The sequence below is a fragment of the Eublepharis macularius genome, chromosome 4 (genome assembly GCF_028583425.1).
Source record: "Eublepharis macularius isolate TG4126 chromosome 4, MPM_Emac_v1.0, whole genome shotgun sequence".
NCBI classification, from domain to species: Eukaryota; Metazoa; Chordata; class Lepidosauria; order Squamata; family Eublepharidae; genus Eublepharis; species Eublepharis macularius.
The window spans coordinates 108,404,297-108,428,097 of NC_072793.1; the positions used below are offsets into that span (position 1 = coordinate 108,404,297).

Consider the following 23,801-nt stretch of genomic DNA (forward strand, 5'->3'; position numbering starts at 1 on the left):
ATCTTTCCCCTTGGAGGGGCTCTCATAATGGCTTGTTCTAAATCAACAGACTGCACTGAGATATAATTAACTAAGATTTGTGCTACAGAAGTGAGCCTTGGTTCAATATAAGCCACCTTGGCACACACTCACACAAATAGATCAAGATGGGTAGCCATGTTAGTCTGGCAGTAGCAGTAGAAAAGAGCAAGAGCCCAGTAGCACCCATAAGCCTGACAAAATGTGTAGTAGAGTATGAGCATACTGGCAACCAAGAGTAGGAATGCTGGCATTTCCTCAAGACTGGCATTGGCATGGAAGTCTTGTAGTAATCTCAGTTATAAGCACAACACGTGATACTGGGATGGTCCTAGGAGTGCCTAGACTCTGCTTTACTCTGAAAACTTTGCCTGTGGAAGAAATTGAAATATCTCTACTAATTGGGGCAACTTGAAATTTTATTAGGGTTTTATAGCAACAGCATGGGAACAAGGACTTACTATTGCTCTCTTAAAAGAAATATATGCATATAGTGTCATACTGAAGGAAGTATAAAATATATCACTACTTCTGCTTATGAAACAATGTACAATACCAAAAGGAGGAGAAATTGAGAGCTATGACAAGCTTATTGGCCTGAGAATGTTAAGGAGTAGCAGTTAACCCTTATTGGGATAAAGGGATTGGAGGTTAGGGAGAGACTTAGAATGAGATTACTTTGGTGCAAGCTTTATTGTAAAAAACCTAAAATAACTAGTTTCAAGGAGTGAGATGCTCTCATTTTCCAAGAAGCACATTCAGTTGATGTTTTTGAAATACATGTAATATCAAATAACTGATGTCCTTGCTTTCTCGAAATAGTCAGCAAAATAAACATTTGGGGTAGTGGTGAGGTTGCTATAAAGTGCTGTCCGGTGTCAAGTCTTACAGTGTTTTTAGATGGTTCATTTTATCAGAAACAGTTTCTCTCATGGGTCAAATATACATAGTTGGCGGGGGAAGCACATGTGAGGTTACTTTTTTTTCTTGGGTTTGGACTCTAAGCACTGCTACTTGGTTAGAGAGAGCGTGTTGAAAGGTGTTATGTGATCCAATGTTCCACATATACAAATCCACTGTGATTGTTATGGCAGTTCTAGAGAGTTCCCAAGGGACAAATAAGTGATACTACATAAAATGGGGTGCACTTACATGAATAGGTCCTTGGTATAGTTGGAAAAAGACTTCAGTGTTGGCTCAGCTGCTCAGTGGTATTAACTCTCCAGTAATATCAGACTGGCAGTGAACAGGGCAAGGTTTTCTTTACTTCTCTCAACCCCCTTGCCTCCAGTGGAAATGTGAGCTACATAGCCAGAGTTTACAGATAAGACTGATTACTGTGCCCACCAGCAGTAATTGGGCTTCTTTTGGTGGCACTGCAGAGAAGTTGCTGAGTTACATGAGTATAAAGATACAATGGGGTTTTTTTACTTACACTAAACAAATGCACAATGAAACTGTTCTCTCTGCTAAGAAAAGGATAGCAACTATAAACTCTCTTGTAAGCACAAAGCATGATACTGAGAGTATAGTTTACTCTGAAAACTGCCGATGGAAGAAATAATATTTCTACTGAGCAGGACACCCTGACATTTATTAGGGTTTTGTAGAAACAACATTGGAACCAGTGCTGCAGTGGTAGATGAGTGGGGTTTGTGGACACATTTTTTTAAAATTAAGACACGCATATTCACATCTGAAATTTTAAGAGCACTTTATTGTTCATTAAGGCTACTTTAAGTACAAAAAAGATGGCCTGCCAAACCTTTTTTAAAAAAATCTCTAGGTAAATGGAGGCCATAAAAGAATGATATATTACAGATTTACAAACATGGAGAGCATTGTTCAAGCTGAACTGTAGATATGTGGCTCTGTGATAAACTTCATGTAACAGTGAGGCTAATATCCCTCATCTCCCCACCCCGAATCCCCTTTGGCTTTCACAAAATTATTATTTCCCATGGTAATTTCCCACAAAAAAAAAAGATTAAGCATGGGACACCTTACATCAAACCTACAATCCTAAGCACCATTACTTTGATATAGGTTCCATCAAAATCAGTACAAATAATTTCCAAGTGTTTTGTGGATAGATGTCGATCTCTGCCCACCACAACTGCATTTACCTATCACAGATAAGTAAACCTGACATTTTTATATTGTGCTTCAAAGAGATGTCAGAGGAGTTACAAATTCTCACAGAGCCCATCTACAGTCATTAGTACTTTCCTGTTAGACCGCTCAGTAGCCTGTAGCAATAACACACTAGTGGCTATTAATTGCTAATGCAGTGTTCTCATAGAATAACTGTGTTCCTGCACTTTTACTGTATTACAGACACATCTACAAAAAAAAAAAGATCAACTTTTTTTCTCCAAACAGACAAAAAAAAAAAGAGAAAGAGAATGATTACAATAAAGGAAAAGGAAAAATTAAATAGCTACATATCATTAACAAATTAATTGTTCCTCAAAAAATACCTACAAATTTCTCTGTACATTCTTTACGCACAGCGTAATGATGGTCTTAAAGTTACCTACATAAAAAAGTGTTGGTTTTTTTTCTGCAATTTTCTTACAGGGAGTCGGGCAGTGAATGCCCAAGTAGACTGTGCATTGACTACCCAGGATGATGACAGTGAAATGGATGAGCAGGGAGGAGCTTCTGTTGGCCTTTTCCGCTTCTAAAATTAGGCAGCCACAGTCAAAGAAAACAAAAATTAATAGATCAGGTCATGTTCTGGTCTCTTACCCTATGCCTTTCTCATTAAATAGCTTTAACATTGAAAAAATGTAAAAGCCAGTATGGACCCAATAGTGTAACATTGTCCAGAACACATCATATGTAGTTCTGATTTACAAGCAATACTAACCTCTCTCTTTCTCTCTCAAATGGAGCCAGTCTTTTCAGGTAACCCAGTATATTAAAGAAACCCACTAGCTATAATTGTACTGGGGGACAGTGGAATGTGTGGGAGGGGAAAAAGAAGGGGCAAGTTGCTGCATTTAACAAAGCTGAGAAGCTCATTGATACTACCATAAGTCTGTTCTTTATGCCTGCCTCTATTTATCTAGTTAGTGGCTATTAATATAGCAAATGAAATAAATGCAAGTAACATCTTTTAAAAAGTTTTTTTAATGGAGGAATGTATGGTGCATTGGCCTAGATTTATAAGCAGCCTCAATAACTAAAGATTGCTATTTTACAATCTATTGATTAGTCTCAATATTTTAAGACAGATCACTTTTTGCAACTAAATAGCTTACACGCCGTAAACCTTTTAGTAATCAAATTCTTATTAAATAGCTGATGCTGCAAATGGAGTAGTGAATGCAGCGAAAGCATCCTGTACTTCACAGCACTCTCTACTGTATAAATTGCTTCTTCTATGGCCCGATGTGAGGCTGTCCATGTTTGCTGGCTGCTACTAAAGGTGAATATCAGATACAAATATCAGAGTACAACTGTACCAGCAGTAAGTCTACCTAGGACTGTTACTGAAAAAAAATAAAACTAGTTCTCAAAGGCTAATAAGTATTATGTTTCTTACTGTCTATACATTAATAGATACCAGCTATTTTTTTCATAAACATGCATCTTTAAGCACTATTGAACCCTCTGACCTCAACTCTATTCTAACAAACTGCAATGTTAAGAAAAATGAAAATGCCCATGATCGGTCAATTATGCAGTCCAGTTGCAAGCACTAAGCACCTGACAGCTAAAGAGAGAAAGACCTATAACCTGTATTAGACTTCCCCTTCCTAACCAATTTTGCTTTCTTGCTTTAAAGAGACGGAAATGTCACCCTTAGACTTTTTACCAAGCAGTTTGCCCTCAGAATATAAGCATCGTGCGTGAAGTTGCTATGCAACTCTAGACTTCCTCCAATAGTGCAAATCATACATGACAGTTCTTTTCAAGTATATACATACAAAGTTACTTCACAAAGAGAGAAGAAAGCAATGGAAGCAAAAAAACCCAGACAAATTTCTAGTCTCAAGAAGCTAATCAAAGCACACAGTATTTGGGTCAACCAACTGTACAGAATGGCTTTTTTGCCCATTAACTTGCTTCTGCATGTTTTATAAAAAGGGGCAGCAGATATGCATGAGAGGTTTCTTTGGTAATTGAGGCAGGGGGGAAAGAGTGCTACATCACAGAATTTATTTTTAATCAAATAGTTCTTGTTATGATCTTTTAAGGGCACACTTGTATAAAACCAAGCAAATACATTAAAATGTGTGTTGACAACTAATCTCGCCTCCTTTCCTCCCTCCCAAACACTATTATTGTTTGAGTGCTGTTCCAAGCCCAGTCAAACCATGCAAATTCACGTTTGGATGAAGAAATTGTGGTCCTCTCTTCATGAGACTACAGAAGGTGAATGATTATGGTTGACCATATGAGAAGAAGGAGAAGATGACTGGCCCCTCCTGGAGGCAGACTCGGGACTGCTGGACACTCCATCCTTTGCAGCTTTAATCTGAAGCCATGTATCTCCAAGTGCTTTGGCAAAGTGGTCATCAACTGATCCCGTTATGGATACAGAGTTTGTCACTGGCTCTGGCTCCTTGTAATTCTTGCCAAGGCTCCTACGGAAGTGCTCTTCCACCACTGGATCACAGGCAGTGGTAGCTTCATGGGAGAAAGAAATGAGAGGGTCCAGTAAGAACAACCAAAATATCATTTACTGGTTTGAACAAAAATGTTCATAGCTTTCTTTGAAGCTTCCTCTATAATGGCCAAATACTACAATTTTATTAACAATTCAAAGAAAAATGTAAATCTTGCTAAAATTGCATTAATATAAATATTCTGATTTGAAACAGCAGCAGGAAAAGTGGTAATTTGCAATTTTAAGACTAGAAATAGAGGGAAAGACTTAGTTTTTCCAGTTTCCTTTGCAACAATCTGGCTTGTTTCTGTTCTGTTTACTCTCTAAAAACAAAATGAATTAGGGAAATAAATTATTTGCTACAATGAACATTAAGAAAAATCAAAATTGACATTTTAAATCTTTAGAAAAATCAGAAAAATGAAAGTTTTTATTTCCACAGGCTCCCCCATGACAATCCATAATTTGTATTTCTCCTGCATATGACTGATGCTGCTAAATAGTTTTAGACTCAAATGGCATTGGATATTCTCCCTGCCTCCACCTTAAGAAAATCTGTTTTACACCAGATTGTATTCTTCTAATGATTTTATTTGAACCCAGTTGAGCAATTCTGCTGCAGGCCACATTATACATCTGTAATATTATAGAAGACTGCAAAGGACAGATAATGATCTGCTACAAGAAAATATGCAAAACAGGACTGACGCAGTCTGGGTTTAGGTGCTCCAAGTACAAAGAATAAGAGTAAAGCATTTTATTGGGGAACACACTTTTTTCCACCTACAGATTTTGCTCAGAAATTCTGGCATGAATCAAGGTTTCAACTGTCAACAACATGGAAGAAGGATGATCCTAATAACAAGTTCTATTCCTGTACATGATTACACATTTGACCCTAACATACCTCTCTTCCGCCCCAGATCCCATTCTGCTGCTTAATTCATTACTTATTTTAGATTTATATGATGGCCATATGTATTAGCTTTCAACAATTAGGAAGAAAAACAGTGACAATGAACCATTACTTACTGCTAGATGATCTCCGGTAACTTGCTGGCACAGCAGTGCCACATCCACTGTGCGCAATCGGACAATGAGAGAGATTACAGTTACGATTGCTTGCAGAGGCACATGTGATTACAGATGGACGATTCTGGGGAAGGAGAGAAAAGAACAGTCACTCTGCACAGTTCCTACCTCAAGTAAAACAAACAGTTGTTTAGCTCACTATGTAATAAAATGCACCACAACTAATGGCCTGGTTCATCAGCATTCACAATAGAAGGAGAAATCCAAACTATCTGGGCAGAAGAGCTACTTTCTAGTAGGTGGTGTTCAGGCAAACACTTTTTATAGCACTTAGAAGTCGAAGAATTTCTTTGTGCAAATTCTTTATATCCATGGAAGGGAATTGCCAGGGCTTTTTTTCTGGGAAAAGAAGTAGCAGAACTCCCTCGGAGAAAATGGTCACATGACTGGTGGCCCCGCCCCCAGATCTCCAGACAGAGGGGAGTTTAGATTGCCCTCCGCACCGCTGAGCGACGCGGACGGCAATCTAAATTCCCCTCTCTATCTGGAGATCAGGGGGCGGGGCCACCAGCCAAGTGACCATTTTCAAGAGGTTCCGGAACTCCGTTCCACCACGTTCCAGCTGAAAAAAAGCCATGGGAATTGCTATATAATGATTTCAACAAAATGGATAGCGCACTATGTCAAGCCATCAACATTATATCATCCAGGAATTCCATCAGCACTTTAATTTAGTAAGAAAACATCGTAACAGTTTTTCTGTAGGATAATTTTATTATTACATGATGCAAAATATAACAAAAAGCATATCCTGCAAATTAAAAATATATAAACACATAAAAGAGAGAGATACAGCTAAAAGAACAAGAAAAAAGAAACTAAAGAGATTATTTCACACACCTAATTCTATAGCTCTCAAAATTCAACCAATATAACAAAAAATTTCAATTAAAGTCTCATTATTGCTCCATTTACGTTAAGTTATACAACTTCCGCTGCATTCTTCTAAACTTCTTCCGCAGCTTAACTTAATTAATATAATATGCATAACACGTTCCCCATCTTTTTTGAAATTCTGATATGAGTCATTTATTAATATAGTTTGTTATTTTGGCCATCGTAGCATAATCCACTAGTTTATCTTACCATTCTCCTCGTCTAGGACAACAATCAGCTTTCCATTTGTTTTCAAATAACTCTCTGGATGCCGTTATCATGCAATTAAAAACTTCTAATTTTTTTGGGCAGAATACCCAACAATACAAACTTTGAATCCACAGCAAAGTTTATTTTCAAAATATCTTGCATTATGTCATGTATTTCTTCCCAATATTTTTTAGTTATTTTACAGGTCCAACACACATAGTAAAAGATACTGTCCCGTTCCTTACATTTCCAACATTTTTCCTTATAATTTTTATCCATTTTCTCTGTATCTTTCAGTGTAACATAGCAGTGAAAAAAACATACCAATTTTCTTTTAACATGTGACTCTGTAAATTTAATGTTTTTGTCCAGTTTCCCCTGTTGCACAGTAGTTTACCCCCCCATCCACCAAATTCTGCATCCACTTGATCATATGTGGTTTTGTTCTTTTTCTGTATCAAATTGCAATAAATTTTATAAATTCATCCCAACAGATGTTCTTTGTGCTGTGTGATCAATTTTTCAAAATCTGTTAGGTCCCTGATCGTTCCACTTGTTTTTATTTTGTTTCTCAGCCTTGAAGTCAATTGTGAATGTAATAGCCACTCTATATTTTTGCCTTCATCTTTTTGGTTTGACCATGTTTTTATTCTTTCTTGTGAATTAATTTTTTTTCGTAAGTTATTGAGTTGTTACTCTTTCTTACATTTTTATCATGATATGCCTCCAATAAGGACATTAATGGAGAAACTGAAGGGCTCGTTCTTCAACATTTTACTCAGATTTTAAATCATCCTCTGAACGGATAGTATTTGTTTTTTAATTGAGTTAATTTCAGAGGGTTTTTAAATCCATAAATAATAATGTATTCCTTCATCCAAATCTGCCACTTCAAGTTTGATTGTTCTTTGGTTTGGCACTGTAATCCAGTCTGCAATCCAAACCAATCTGGCTGCTTGATAATATTTGGTACTGATAATCTCCCCCTTTTTTATCATCTTGAGGTACTTTAAACCTTATTTTTGGTTTTTGCCATTCCAAATAAATTTGTGTGGGCCATTCATTCAAAGTTTTTTCTTGTACATGAATTGGGAACATCTAAAATAAAATAATAGATGTTGGTAATACATTCATCTTTATTGCTGTGATTCTGCCCAACTATGAAATTTTCAACATTGTCCACTTCTGTAAATCCTCGTGTATGGTTCTCCATGTTCTATAATAATTGTCTCTAAATAGTGTGTCATATTGGCCAGTCAGATTTATTTTCAAATATTTTATTGGATTTGAAGTTATTGTACATCCTGTAATTAACTTCTTTTTCTTGCTGTGCTAAAAATTTAATAATATTTTCGTTCTCTTCTTATTGATCTTATATCCTGAAAGGCATCCAAATTCTTCTGTATGTTCCATAACATACTGCATTGATATCTGTGGACTGATATTTATTATTACTACATCATCTACATAGCTCTTTATCTAAAATTCTTCTCCATCCACTTTTAAACCTTAAATTCTTGGATCTGGTCTAATTCTCACTGCCAATGCCTCCAGTGTGAGAATAAATAATAATAGCAATATCAGGCATTCCTGATGGGTGCCTTTTTCAATTTGAATTCCTTCAGATAACATTTCATTTACTAAAATCTTTGCATATTGTTTTGTGTATATACTTTTAATCCAGTTCAACAGAAAGAACCACATCAGATTATCAAATATTTATTCTGCATTCAAATGGTTGTAAAATGTGCACTTAAATTTTATGGTTAACGTACTGGCCAAGTGCTGTAATAATAATAATAAAGAAACTTATTCTGCATCCTAAAACTTGAGTGTCTCCTTCTTATCTCTCTTTTTACTGCTACAATTACATTCATAACAAAGTGTATGTTAAAACCTGTTTGATCAGGGTGAATTAAAGATATGCACTTCATTAGTCTCTCCGCCATTATCACTGTAAAAATTTTGTAATCTGTAATGTGCCAACAAGTCACCTCCAACCTATGGTGACCGTACAAATGAACGTTCTCCAAAACATCCTATCACTGAGTGATTCCGCACATGTTGGATAATGCACTTCCAATCCTCTTTATAGATCATTTGGAATGGATTTTTTTGTGTGCGGAACAAAAAATCCACCTCAAACGACTGATAAAGTGCATTGAAAGTGCATTATCCAACGTGTGTGGAATCAGCCATTAACAGACTTGCTCAGATCCTGTAAACTGAAGGATGTGGCTTCTTTTATTGAGTCAAGCCATCTCGTTTTAGGTCTCCTCTTTTCCTGCTGCCTTCCACTTTTCCTAGCATTATTGACTTTTCCAGAGAATCTTGTCTTCTCATGATGTGACCAAAATACGAAAGCCTAATGAGAGTGGTCTATAAGACTGTGGTAAGGCTGGATCATTACTTTCTTTAATTATTAATGTTATGTAAAACTCTTGCCATGTTGGAGGGATTACTTTTTCTTTGACTATGTCATTCATTATTTTCTGTAGTGGTATCATCAACTCTTGTTTGAAGCATTTATAATACACTGATGTTAGACCATCTAGGTCTGGTGCTTTGTCATTTTTCATTTTTTATAGCTTGTAGGATTTCCTGAATTTTACTTGTTTTGTTCAAAATTTCTCTATGCTCTTGGGTAAATTGCTCCATCTTTGCACCTTTCAAATGTACTTTAATTTCTTCTTCTTCCATGGGTATACCCTTATATAATTCAGAGAGATGATTATTAGAATTGTTCCTGTATCTCTGTTTCTGAGTGTGTAATTTTATCTCACCTTTTCACTTCTGTTATCTTCTTTTTCCTATTTCTTTCCTTAACGAATATACTAAATATCTTCCATGTTTATTTGCATGTTCAAAATGTTTGTTTTAGAAACTTCTTCTGTCTCCAACATCACATTGTCCTAACTGGTTTCCAAAGACTGGTTCATACTATACACACTTCATCCATGTAGTTCTGACTATTTGTGGATATATACAATAAAAGTCCAGTGGCACCTTAAAGACTAACAACATTTATCTCAACATAAGCTTTCTGTGACATACAATCACATTTACAAAAATGTGTGAACCAGGTGATCACAGATCATACTTTCAGTTGCTGCTGAAATAACACCATTAAATGAATACCAGAGCTCCTGAGGAACAGGCTTCCTCGGAGGGGTAGTGGTGAGCTCTCCTTTGGATGTTTTTCAGCAGAGGCTAGATGGCCATCTGACAGCAATGCTGATTCTGTGAACCTGGGCAGATCATGAGGGGGAGGGCAGAATGGGTTACATCAGCGCTTAGTTCTCGTGGCCCTTCTTACATGCCCAGCATAATGCCGATTACCACCTTAGTGTCAGGTAGCAATTTTCCACAGGCCAGTTTGGCTAGGGATCCTGAAGATGTTTTGCCATCTTCTGGACATGGAGCAGGGGTCACTGGGGCAGTCTGGGGGGAGGGGATAGTTGTGAATTTCCTGCATTGTGCAGGAGGTTGGACTAGATGTCGCTAGAGGACCTTTCCAACCCTATGATTCTATGAAATGATTACAAAAAATATCCATGCTCATACTGCAACTCTGTATGCCCTGAGGTGGTTTGGGACTATTTGCATTTCCTCCCTGGAAATGGAGTTCGGACTTGAAACAGCTGTTCACCTACTTCCTCTTCTGCTGTTTTAACCACACAGATATGAATGCCTAATCCAGATTACCATAATAGCCTAGGACAGACACCAGGTAGGACAGATACCAGGAAACCACTCCTGCAACTTAAAAGCCATCCTTAAATTACAAAATAAAAAAAAGACAGACAGGGAATGAGCAGAATTAGATTACAGGGAGAGGGAGTTTCCCCACAGTTTCTATAAAGTGCAGTTATACCCTTATTGCAAGATCAGCACAAAAATGTTTGGGGAATTATGTCAAATGGCTCCTGTAAGAACATCTGTCAAAATTCTAGATGAGTGGTCTCCAACAGGTAGCTTGAAAGCTACTTATAGCTAACTGGCTGCTGCAGAGTATTTTATGTATCCTCTAAAAAAAACATTGAAGTATCTGCTCTAAGCTTTTCATTTATTCCTTTATTTTTACAAAAAGCTGTTATTTCATAGGATTTTTCTCTGTGCTGCTTAGCTGATAGGTTCATTCTGATGCTCCTCCTAGTCTATGTTCTGTTTTAAGGACAGATTAAGACTTGGTAATGTGGCAGTGTGGGAGGACTATGTCAGGACACTTCATTTCTTAGGAACAGCACATATTAAAGAAAAGGTTGGCAACTCCTATTCTACACCAACTGATTTAGGGGATGAAGATCTAGCACTTGGGCTGCACCATAATGGGTGAATCTAATTCACATGCAATGTAGGCCATGTTTTTCTGGCCACTGCCGCTCAGACAAGCAGTAGTCACCAGCAAATCTCCTCTGATTAGCCGCTGTATGTTGATAATACAATTTCCACAATATAAATAAGAGCCAAAGAAGCATATTTACAGTAGTAGAGCTTAATGTATCAAGTATCCCTAATAAAAGTGGAATTATTATTCATTTTCAGAGCACTTCATGTTATTCTTTATCTTACTCCTCTTCTGAAAAGTGAAATAAACACCAGTGTACCCATTTATGAGAGAGTGCCTTTTCTAAGGCTATGCAATAAAACCATGGGGGTAGGACTTCAGAGTCAAGACTGTTCTGCCTCATAAGAGCCTGCCTGTTCAGAATTCAAAGCAGTACAAATAGCCAGAGTTTCATCATCATAACAAAGCAGCAAAGAGGAGACTATGCAGTTTAATACAAGCCCAGTCAAAGCAGCCTGAAAAGAGATTATATTTTCAGCCAGATCAAAGCTGCTATAGTCAAATTAAAGCAGTCTAAAAAGCATCTCCTTGCTGCTTTGTCCTGCTTCTAGCGGGAACAATACTATTTGCATCTTCCTGAACCAATAGCAAACAAGAATGTTAAATGGCATATATACAAAGGAGAGGCAGGAACAGTTAGTTAAAGACCCATTCAATTTGTTCCTTTGAATTCTTTCAAGGCAAGACTGAATTCAGTGTTATACTATATATGGGCCAATGCATACAAGTTGAGTCATAGGAGTAGAGATGGGCACGAACTGGGGAAAAAAACGAACTGTGCGGTTCATGGTTTGTTGCATTTCACAAACCATGAACTTTCACAAACCTGCCCCAGTTCGCAAACCAATTTGTTTGGTTCGTGAAAACGTCACATCCAGGTCAGCAAATCGTCACTTCTGGGTCAGCAGAAGGCCACTTCCCGGTCAGCAGAAGGTCTGCAGGAAGTCCATCCCCTGTTGCCTAGGAAACTGATTGATCAGCACCAGGCTGTCTGCAGTGATGAACCAAACGAACCAGCCTAAAGTTCATGGTGGTTTATCAGAAATGGGCTCTGATGAACTGCTGATTCACGAACCACGAACCAGCCTGGTTCATCACAAAGTTTGGTTCGTATTTCAGTTCATGCCCATCGCTACATAGGTGAAGTGTATATCCATAATGCCTGGTCCCATATATGTAATCATGAGATAAGTGGGAAGGGCAGCCTGTAAACTAGAAACGTTACTGTGTGGGAGCATGAGTATACTGGGTAGGATTTCTAAGTTTCCAATATTCCAAGTGCTGAAATGCTGAGACTCACTGGTTGGGGCCTGATGATACCACACTGACAGCTCCAGTAATAGCAGTACATCCACACGTCACTAAGTGACCATTGCATAGCTTTGAAGAGATGGGACAACTAGCAGATTAAAACAAAGATGAAAATTAACTATGTGCCAAATGTAACATGTAATCAAGCAGTTAGTGCCTTACCATAGAATCAGAATCATTGGTTGGAAGGGACCTCTAGGGTCATTTATTTCAAACTCCTGTAAAATGCAGGAAATTCACAACTACTCGGTCCCCCCGACTGCCCCAGTGACCCTAGTTCCATACCCAAAAGGTGGCAAAACACACCCAGGATCCATAGCCAAACTGGCCTGTAAAAATTGCTACCTGAACCCAAGGTGGTGATTAGCATTACCCTGGGCATGTAAGAAGAGCCGCAGGAACTAAGCACTGATGTAACCCATTCTGCCCTCCCCCTCATGATCTCCCCAAGTTCACAGAATCAGCATTGCTGTCAGATGGCCATCTAGCCTCTGCTTAAAAACCTCCAAAGAAGGAGAGCCCACCACCTCCCAAGGAAGCCTGTTCCACTGAGGGACCGCTCTAACTGTCAGGAGGTTCTTCCTAATGTTTAGCTGAAAATTCTTTTGATTTAATTTCAAGATGTTGGTTCTGATTATCACTTTCCATCTCCAATTTGTATCTATAGTAGTGACCCCAAGCAGGCATCCACTGAAGTCTTAAAAAAGGAGCCCAATATTTGTTACATAGCATATCTTCAGTTAGCCAAATAAAACTGATTTCCTTATAATTGTACGTGATTCATTGATTGAAGTAGTGTGTCTATAGTCTTCTCTGAAGAAATACTACCAGGAGGTAACATTCAAAATGGTTCAGAAAGCTTAGGGAAGAGGAGATAGCAATTAACCAGTGCTTTAATTACTAAAATGGCAGAATGCCATGCAAATCATTCCATATAACCTAGAAATTATCTCCTACTACCTTATAGGCAGATTTATTTATTTCCAAGATTTCTACCCCACCTTTTGCCCTTATGGGACCACCAAGGCAGCTAAGAAAATAAAACAAATGAAAATCTCGTCTTGAAAACCATTAAAATCTGTATACAACATCAAAACAATTTAAAACCAGAGCTTAAAACAAATACAAAAAATAAAAACCAACGGTTAAAACTTTGGGGAAGGAGATCACTGAGGGAATACCAAGTGAAACAAAGAATTCTTTACTCACTGGCAGAAGGTGGCAACAAAAGAGGACGAATTTCTCTGGGGAGAGAGTTCCAGAGTTTTGGTGCCAATATTGAGAAGGCCCTCTCTCCAACTGCCACATGCCTAGTTTCAAAAGGCAGGAGCACCTGAAGCAGGGTCTCCAAAGATAACTGAAGTGGTTGGGTGTGTTCATAAGGCAGTAGGCAGTCCTTCAGGTAAGTTGGTTCCAAACCATACAGGGTTTTAAAGGTCAACACTGGCATCTTGAATTGTGCCCGGAAACAAAAGGAAGCCAGTGTAGATGAGCTAATGCTGAAGTGATATGCTCCCTATGACCCATTCTAGTCAGCATCCAGGCTGCAGCATTCTTTACCAACTGAAGTTTCCAAACAGTTTTCAAAGGCAGTCCCACCAGAGCACATTGCAGTAATCTAATCTACATGTAACCAGGGTATGTAGTGGCTGCAGCTGGCTAACCAGTCAAAGCTGGTAAAAAGATACCCCTAGCCACAGCTGCTACCTGCTTATCCAGCAGTAGACCTGGATCCAAAAGCACTTCCAGACTATGGACCTGTTTGTTCAATAGGAGTACAATTCCACCCAGAATTGGTGACACTTTAAATGGTGGATCAGACCTTCTGTTCACCAGTAGCACCTCCATCTGGTTGCAATTAACCTTCAGTTTATTAGCCTGCATCCACTCTAAAACTGCCTGCAGGCACCATTTCAGGGTTTCTACAGCCCTCCTGGACTCAGCTAAGAGTGCAATATAGAGATGAGTGTCATCTGCATATTGGTGACAACCCAGCCCAAATCTCCACATGACTTCACCCTTCAGTTTCACATAGATGTTAAAAAGCATAAGGGTCAAGATGGGACCTCATGGAACCCCACACACCAACTTCCAAGGGTTGAAGGAGTTCTTCAACACCACCTTCTAAAACCTACCGTCCAGACAGAACTGGAACCACTGCAAATGGTGCCTCCCAATCCCAGCCTGGAATAGATACCATGATCAGTGGTATCGAAACCACTGGAAAGTCCAGCAAAGTCAACAGAGTCACACTCCTTCTGTACATCTCCAGGAACAACTGAGGCTGTTTTGGTTCCATAACCAGTCCTAAAACCAGACTGGAAAGAATCTAAATGATCTGCTTGATCCAGGAAAGTTTGAATTTGTCCAGCCACTACCCTTTCAATCAAGAATGTAACATTTAAGACTGGTCAATAGGTATTAAGATTTCCTGGATCCAGGGTAGGCTTCTTCAGAAGAGGACATACCACAGCCTGTTTCAAGGGTGGGGTGACTACCTCCTCTCTCAAGGAGGCATTAGCCACCTCCTGGAACCAGTCAGCCTATTTCCTGCATCCAGTAGATTTAATTCACCAGGAAAGTCGAGGATCATAGATCTGTGTGATTCTGTGTAGTGAAGGAAAAATACTCTGAACATGTGCAGAGTATTAGCAATCTTGCATTCAAAGGGCTTTAATTTGATTAGGTCCTACCAAAGACCTTATTTTCCTTGTTTAAGAGATGGTGGGGCTTAAGCCTGCCTGGATTCTATCACTTGACTCCTACACAACATGAGCAGAGCTGAGCAACATAAATGGTAGCCCCCAACACACACACTGCAGTCATCTACGCCTTCTACTGTAGTGTCGTCATGGGTCAGTGGATCTCAAGAACATCACTGAGGTTGAAATGGAGGGGCTGCAGTAAGGGTGGGGTTTGGCAAAAATCACTGATCTCCTTTTCTGCAACTGGAAGTGCCTATCATGGAGATCCAAGCCTATGCCTCCTCAGCTCAGAACATACATCTTCTATAGTTTAAACCTACCTGAGCATTACACTTCTTCAGTCCTTTAGCCCTAATCCAAGATTCCGGGGAAATGAGGGCAGGAAACCGACAGTGGTTATTCACTGGTGAGTAACAGGCATTCTACACATGCTCAGAGGAATTCACTCTTACAGGCAGGTTACAGCAAGGTGGTTGGCAATTAATGATTAAACACAGATACCAGACTCTGCGAAACTGGGCATTTTTCCCCCTGTTCCTGCCTCCTCCACCCCATCTGCTCCTGAGGCAAATTTCTCACAGCAAACGAAGAAAGCAACTCCCAAATAATATAAATCTCACTCTGATTTTCTGCTCAATGTTTTCACTTGTCACTACATACATTAAAAAAGAGGAACAAACCAGAAGAAGCAGACAGCCCAGAGCAGATTAACTGACTCTGCTGCAGCCACCTTGCAGCTTCTCCTCCCTCATTCTTCCCAAGGCAATCCAGATAAAATCTGCTAGCATATTTTCCTTTATGTCCTCACCACACTAGAACTGTACTATTTTTTTAATGAAAGCTGGAAATTTAAGGAGAGGATATGGCCATATATCTGAAGGGGTTGCTGCCATATACCACCAGTTGCCACAGGCCTGGGGATGGGAGAACATGGCCATTTTCAATACCAATAGCGGCACTCCTAGATGTGGGAAGCACCCAACTCAAATGGTTTCTGTATCTACTTGCAACCAGAACACATGCAAGCTGCTCCTACGTTTTGAACATATACAAATCAAGCTTTTAGCAGCCCCACTGAAATGAACAGGGGCTGTACAATTATGAACTGTACGAACAGTTCAGTTTTAAACATGAATAGCATGTTTCACTGCAGCATCTCATTTGAGAGACTGTTCAGCTATGCTCCACCGTCATTCAGGAATCTGGCCATAATCACCCAGGTTCAGTCCATTAAAAACAGCTTCTGAGATGCTCTTAAGAGTGCCAGAGCTGGCTGCCAAGCTGAGAAACAATAGCAAGACTTATGAAAGAGGCCTAATGTCGTCAATGGAAGCTTCTCCCTTCCTCATCTGTCATCAATGAGCTGACTACAGAGAAGCAGAAAAAGAGGCAGTGTATGCAGAAGAGCAGCGCTTGGGTTTGTACACTGGATCACACAAAATAGTGGCATGTCAGCTGACAGTGCTAGAGTTTAAGAAAAGTTTCAATCATGTCTCAAGCATGTGTATCAGAGGTGCAGAGAATGCATGAGATACCCCTCAAGCTCCAAAAACAAAAGTCAGAAACACTATCAATGCTAAGTGATGAAGTGGTAAATGTTCTTCAAGTATGGTTGTATATTGCTATTTGCAATTAAGTCTTCCCTACCCACCCAGCTGAGAATAAAACAGTGGAGGAAGAGCAGAATAGAAGTAACAGTTCCGGGAAAAGAGTAGTCTAACAAGGAGAAAAAAACATGAGTAGTGGATAAGAAAAGCATCTTTTATCAACATCTGTAGAAATTTTCCCCAAACGAAGCAAAAAAAAGACTCTCCATAAGAGATGGGCATGAAACGGGGAAAAACAAACCCTGGGTTTCATGGTTCATCACGTTCCACAAACCACGAACTTTCACAAAATTGTCCTGTTTCACGAAACGATTCGTTAGGTTCATGATCATCAGCTCTCGGGGCCCTACAATGGCCACCTTCATACCCAGAGTTGCCAAACTTGCAGGGCGACTTCAGCAGGCTCTCCTCCAGCCACCCTCCAAGTTTGGTGAAGACTGCAATACGTCTCTTCTGAACCAGCAGCAAATCCAGCCCAAAGCTCCCAAATCCACTCTCACTTCAAATCCCAGCAACAGCTCCTCCTTCTCCCTATGTGTACTGGAACTGAAAGCAGGAGGTACAGAGCTGTGCCTTTTATAAGAAACGCTCACATAGAGCAGAACAGGAGCTCTCTGGTTGGCAGACAGACCTGCCTAACAGGTTTGGAGGGATGAGACTGGTGTTCCCATGGCTACAGAAGGCTCATCTCCCCCTGCTCATTGCTCTCATAGAACAGAATGGAAGTTCTCAGGTTGACAGGGAGAGCTGCCTATCAAGTTTATGTGGGCTAAGACTGGAGTTTCCACGGCAACAAAAGGTTTGCAGTCATTCCAGGCCTATGTTGTCTAGAGAATCAATGGATCAGCACCAGCCTGTCTGGCATCACAAAGCATTCTTGAATCAAACGAATCGGCCCAAAAGTCGTGGATTTCGTGAAAAACGCAGCCCCACAAAATGTGTTTTCACGATACAGAAATCGGCCCAATTCATTATGAAATTTGATTTGTGTTTTGATTCGTACCCATGTCTACTCTCCATAAATATAAGCCTGACTAATCAATTGGAGCCTATAGGGGAAAGCTGTACCTGCTACATGGCTTACTTGCTGCTATAACACAGGGAGCGAATTAAAAGAACCTCCCAAATTAGGAATTAGGAAAGATGGTTCTTTACCAGTCATCAGCACAAGGTAGATAAAAATTGTGGCACTGGCTCTATGTAAAAGTTACACATGGCAAACAGGATTTCAGTGATCTGTATCTGTACCTTCCCAGGCATAAGAGCAGCAAGTCATGTCCAAAAACAAGTTGGCCCAAAAACAAGTTCAAACTTTTCCCTTATCATATCCTCTCATACAGGATTTCCACACAGTTTTTTCCATCAATTCTGGCCCCATGCTACTTTGATTTATTCCCTGATTTCTGCATACTTTTTTTGCCTTTAGTTTTTGCTTAGGGTTTTTTTTAGTTTCCTCATTTTTTTTTCCTGGTTCCATTGAAACCACTTTTACCCTGATCTTTTTCTGGAAGCCAATTTTGAGTCAATTTTTCCTCCTGCATAACATCTGTTTTGGTTTTGTTTATTCTGCTCATTCCCACCCACCTCCTACTCACTTTTCAATGACTAGACAGTCATCATTGTCAATGCATTTCCCCCAACCTCATTTTGTTTTCAATCTTTTTTTTAAATTGTCAATTTCATATTAATATATTGACCCAGTTTTATAATACTAGAGCAGCAGCTTCTTTGAATTTCCAGCTTTCACTAAAATATATGTAAGGAAGATATAAGGAGAAAGCCATATCTCTGTAGTGACCTTTTTCTTATAACTTTGCAATAATCTGCCCTGAGCTCACTTGTGGGGAGGGTGGGGTATAAATCAAATAAAAGACTACTGATTCCTTTTTATTAAAATTCCTGAAAAAATTAATCAGGTTACCGAAGTGTGTATCCTGTATAGCTATTTGCCAAGAATTTGCAATCTCTTCAACAGAATCACTAGCTTGGCTGGATGCATTTAGACTTTGAATCAAGATCTTTTTTAACTACAGATCTAAACTCCTTTTTAGATTAAGAGAAGATCCCTTTCAGAGTAAATGGAAGAGACTGGTCAATCAGAGACTGGAACAATTAAGCTTTACTCCAATTTTACTTCTTTCTGAAGGAAGTGAGAAAACCCCATTCCAAAGGGTCAAAAAGCAGTTATTGCTGCTAGATTTCAGAAGCACAAATCAGTGAGCAAGAAGGATCTTTTCCCCTTTCCTACAATGAACTTGAACCTCCAGATACCTCGATACAGAGATATTTTCTTGACTGCTAGATTGAACACTGTATTAACTCCAGAAATGAAAGCTCACTTTTTGAGAATTACCTTTTCAGAATGTGTTTCTGTTATACAGGTAAGATAGGTGCCTTGGCTCATCAAGTTATTGAATGCCCAAATTTCAGTGAGGAGAGACAAAGATGGATTACTTCGATACTTCAGAAGAATGAGCTCACAAATATTAACCAGAGCCTTTCTTTTCTTTTACAAGACAATGATCCATACATTACCAGGTCCTGGCATCCTAGTAATCCAGTCTAAAATTAGAAAATGTTTGTAATTGGAGTGAGATTCTTTTATCACTATTATTGGTAATAGAGTACTAGTATTTTTTTGTTATTAATGCGGGATCAGGCTTGAGGCTATGCCCAAAAGAGCTATACCAGGAAAAGGAAAGGAAATCAAATAAATAAATAAGGGAAGGAGCTAGAGACTGTTTTAAAATGAATGCTGGGAATTCAGAGAACCTACAGCACCTATAATTACAATGGTAGGTCAATATATCAATATTAAATTGACATTTTTTTAAAAAATGGCAAAAGACTTGGTGGCCCAGGAAGCGGTGGCCACTGACACCAGAAAAAGTAGCTTGGTTTGAAAAAAAACCACAGCTACTGCTGCTCTGGGCTTTGCCCCAACAGAGGTCAGTTTGCCCTGCCAGTGCCAGCCTCCACCTCATAGCTCTGGGTCATCCTGGCGAGGACTCTTCAGTTTGGCAAGGGAGTTTCGGTTATTGGTGGTGGAGCTGTTCCCCTTGAAGGCTTCCTCATGCAAAGACTGGCAATGTGTTCATTTTCTACCTTTAGAAAAAAAATTAGCCCATATATCGATATAGCAATATAAGCACGCACAAAATAAAAGAGGAATGCTGAGATGTCACTGATGGCAACAGCTCCCTTGCTTGAAAATCATCATTATTTAAGGTACACAAGGAAGAAAATAAACTGTCTCCACAACTGTAAAAATGCAAAGAAAGGGTAGATATGCAGAAGAACAGTTCCCAAACTGATTTCAATGCTTGTGGATCGACTGCTAAGAAAATCAGGAATAAGTTGAATGTGCGGAAAAGCCCAGTCTCTATTACTTCTCAACAATGATGGAGGTTTTCCAAGCCTTAGACATTTTCTCAGAACTTCTGACTGTATTCAGAAAAATCTTACTGTCATAAGAAAAGTCAATAATAATACAAGTTTCTTCCACACACTCACAGACAATCTCCAAGTTCAAACTTTCCCTCAGATATGTATTTGGGTCCTTAGATAGGTATCTGCAACTCTGAGGAAGGGAGGAGCTACCTTAGCACCAATCTCTTGGATCAAGAAAGTCCCTAGAAACTGATTTACTTCTGCTTACTGTCTGAGAGGGGAAAGAATGACTTGCTGCTCTCCTGCTTTGTACTAATATACATTCTCCTATGTATATAGGAAGGATTTTATTTTTTAAAGATAGGAAACCTTTTTAATCATATTGTTCTCCCATTTGCAATCTGAAGCTGTAAAGTCCAGGATCCACCTTATCTAACTTTGAGTAAAACCAGGGCTGTTTTTTGAAAACAGCAGTACCTTGTTTTCCTGGTCAGGGAAATCTGCTCCCGTATAAGAAATTAAGTTTCAGGTGGGTAGCTGCATTGGTCTGCAGTCAAAGAGCCAAGTCCAGCAACACCTTAAAGACCAACTTTGACTCTCAAAAGTTCATAACTTATACAAGGAATTGATGCTTTCACAAGATAGCTATAGCTGCTGAGAGGGCAGATATGCAGCAGCGGCAGCTCTGACTGCTTTCCCCTCTCTCATAACAGAGAGGAAGCAACAGGAGGCTTCTTCTGCCTCGGAAGACTGAACCGAATTTCTGTGGAAAAGAGGCCTTCATTCATCGAGGATGGGCAACCAAGAAAAGACTCCCATGAGACGTTTCCTAGACACTATCAGGCTGTGCTGCTCATTAGGAAAGCTTGAACTGAATTTCTGACAGATATAATTTGCGACTAATTTAAACCTTTGTAGAAACTATAAACTACATTAATGCGTGTGTAAAGTTACAAACAGGGAGAAAATAAGAAATATCATTATGTTCCAAAAGACAAAATAGCCTGCACAACTATGCACAGATCACTTGCAGAAATATATATATATTAAATATATAAAAATAACAGACCCTCAGCAGAATGCATAACTATCGAGGTATTAAGTACCTGCTGCCGTTCCACCGACGTCATTGTTGGAGTGATGCTGATAGACCGGGTAGCATCCATGCTGTTTTTGGTCAGTGCTAGAGGTTGATCCATGGTTAAGCTTGGGATTGAAGCATACATGTGATTAGCATGAATGCTCACTGTGGGTGCAGCAGCCCGGTCAATTGGACTGCGACTCCTTTCTCTGTGCTCTTTCCGGTAATCCCCATTGGCAGTCTTCATTCTAAGGGAAAACAGACAGGTCTTTATGTTAGCTATATGCCTTTTTTCAGGCAGTCCAGTCTACAAGAGTTAGAAGAGAGCCAGTTTGGTGTAGTGGTTAGGAGCACGGGACTCTAATCTGGAGAACTGCGTTTGATTCCCCAGTCCTCCACGTGAAGCCAGCTGGGTGACCTTGGGTCAGTCACGGCTTCTAGGAGCTCTCTCAGCCCCACCCACCTCACAGGGTGTTTTGTTGTGGGGATAATAATGGCATACTTTGTAAACCGCTCTGAGTGGGTGTTAAGTTGTCCTGAAGGGCGGAATATAAATGTTATTGTTATTGTTGTTGTTGCATAGCTTTTGTTCAGATGTTGCTAAAATCAATCAGGTGAATGCATGTGTACACACACACTCACACTCACCATCTGAACTGAGACTGTAGCAGCAATCCTAAAAAAAAAAAAGTACTAAAGATATTTGTTATCCTTTATTAACTGTTTGGAAAACACACAAAGAAAAAATAATAAGCTGTCCGTATCATGTACATCCAACACCTCGCCCTGTGACAATGCTCTGAAGAAATAGTACATGCCCCATGCTATCTACTGACATAATCTCATTTAACTAGACTGATGCAATCAAAGAACATGAAACGTTATAACTATGCTTGATTAACTTAACATGATTTTTAAGAACAGAAAGTCTCCCTCTGAGAACAGCGTAATACCCCCCTCCATTTAATTGTGGCACTTGCACTGAGTGTGATAAGGCCAGCCGCCTGTTCCATCATGTGTGCTAGTGGATGAAGGAGGAGGGAGATTTAAACACTTGTTTTATTACAACTGTGTACTAGAAGGGAGGAAAGGCAAAGTACTACAACAGACAGCTGCCATAACCCTCCCTACTACTACTTTGTGGCAACATTAGCCATCTAACCAGCAGAAAGATCTAAAGAAAGAATGGCTTATTTCCTCTATTTTAATACCTCCTTTTCTGCCAGTATTCAAGGCAGGTTCAAAATAAAGGTAAAAGGTAGTCCCCTGCACAAGCACTGAGTCATTACTGACCCATGGGGGGCTGCCACATCATGACATTTTCTTGGCAGACTTTTTGTTATGGGGTGGTTTGCCATTGCCTTCCCCAAGAGTTCAAAATAATTGCCGACAAAAGGGAGAAGATACAGAAATGGAAGAGGAAAACAAGCACTCGGGTACTGTTAGATAACATACATATGATTACATAATGACCAGGTATAACGAGCACTGAAGGATTCTAGATTCTTTCCTAGGTGACTCTATGCTAGCATCAGACACTGTCAAAACAAGAACAGGAATTAATGTGGGGCTTGACACTTTTTTTTTTTTTACTCTAGGAGCCATACTTAGAACTACACTTTCTAACAATTGCTATCACACAAGTTAATCCTAGATGCCTCAACATTGCTGGTCATTTTTTTAAGCTATAACAAAAGCACTGTAGTATAAATCAACATGGAGTAGACCTTGTTGTCATCAGAACAAAAGCTATCCATCATCAGCTTCGTAGAGCTTGGTGAAAATCACCAAGAAGTACTTTCAATAAAAGACTGATGAAAATGCTAGATGCCAAAATGAAATTTCTAATCACCATGGATTTATCAGACTCTAACTCAAGTCGCAGATGACTTATGGTAACTGCTGCTGGGGTTTTCATGTTAGGAGACTAACAGAGGTGGTTTGCCATTACCTGCCTCCACATAGCAATCCTAGTCTTCCATCCACATACTGATCAAGGCCAGCCCTACTTATCTTCTGAGATCTGAAGTGATTGGGCCAGCCTGGGCCATCCAGGCAAGAGCAAGGTTAATGGGTCACAGAACTTGAAACATGGGGATATACTGTGCTAAGTGGGATGCTTGTGTAGTAGTAAGCCCACATACTGGGCCAGTTTGCAATGGAATGTATATTCAACATGAACTGCTGTCCTAACTCTCTGGCAGCACACCTGGATGTTGTATATGTTTCCAGATCACCTGTTTGCCACATTTACCAAACTATATTTTATCATAGGAGATCCATTAACAGATCATTATAAGATAAAAAATATGCACACATGACGAATGCTTCTAATTTTATTAGAACCCTCCAACAAATCAAGGGGACAACTATTCGTATCAGGCCTGCATTTTCCCCACCATTGCACAAACAGCAGTATGAAGAGTCAATTCTAACAGGGAAAACATAATAGGAGAAAAGATTAGTGACCCACAGAAAGCCAGTATGCCAGTATAATAGTGAGCAGAGGATTCAATAGTAAAGAGTATCCACTTACAGAATCCTG

General features: G+C 39.5%; 1 protein-coding gene across 2 annotated transcripts in view; it reads right to left on the reverse strand.

The window, feature by feature from the left end:
* Positions 1 to 1,715: 1,715 nt before the first annotated feature.
* The window catches only part of VGLL4 (vestigial like family member 4), a 161,933-nt gene continuing 139,847 nt past the window's right edge, over positions 1,716 to 23,801 (reverse strand). For both annotated transcript variants that reach the window (XM_054976996.1, XM_054976995.1), the window contains 3 exons: positions 21,282 to 21,504; positions 5,669 to 5,792; positions 1,716 to 4,656 (listed from right to left, as the gene is read on the reverse strand). In XM_054976996.1, the coding sequence (XP_054832971.1) occupies positions 4,385 to 4,656; positions 5,669 to 5,792; positions 21,282 to 21,504 (619 nt within the window). In that variant the 3' untranslated portion in view covers positions 1,716 to 4,384. The remainder of the gene's footprint in view (positions 4,657 to 5,668; positions 5,793 to 21,281; positions 21,505 to 23,801) is intronic.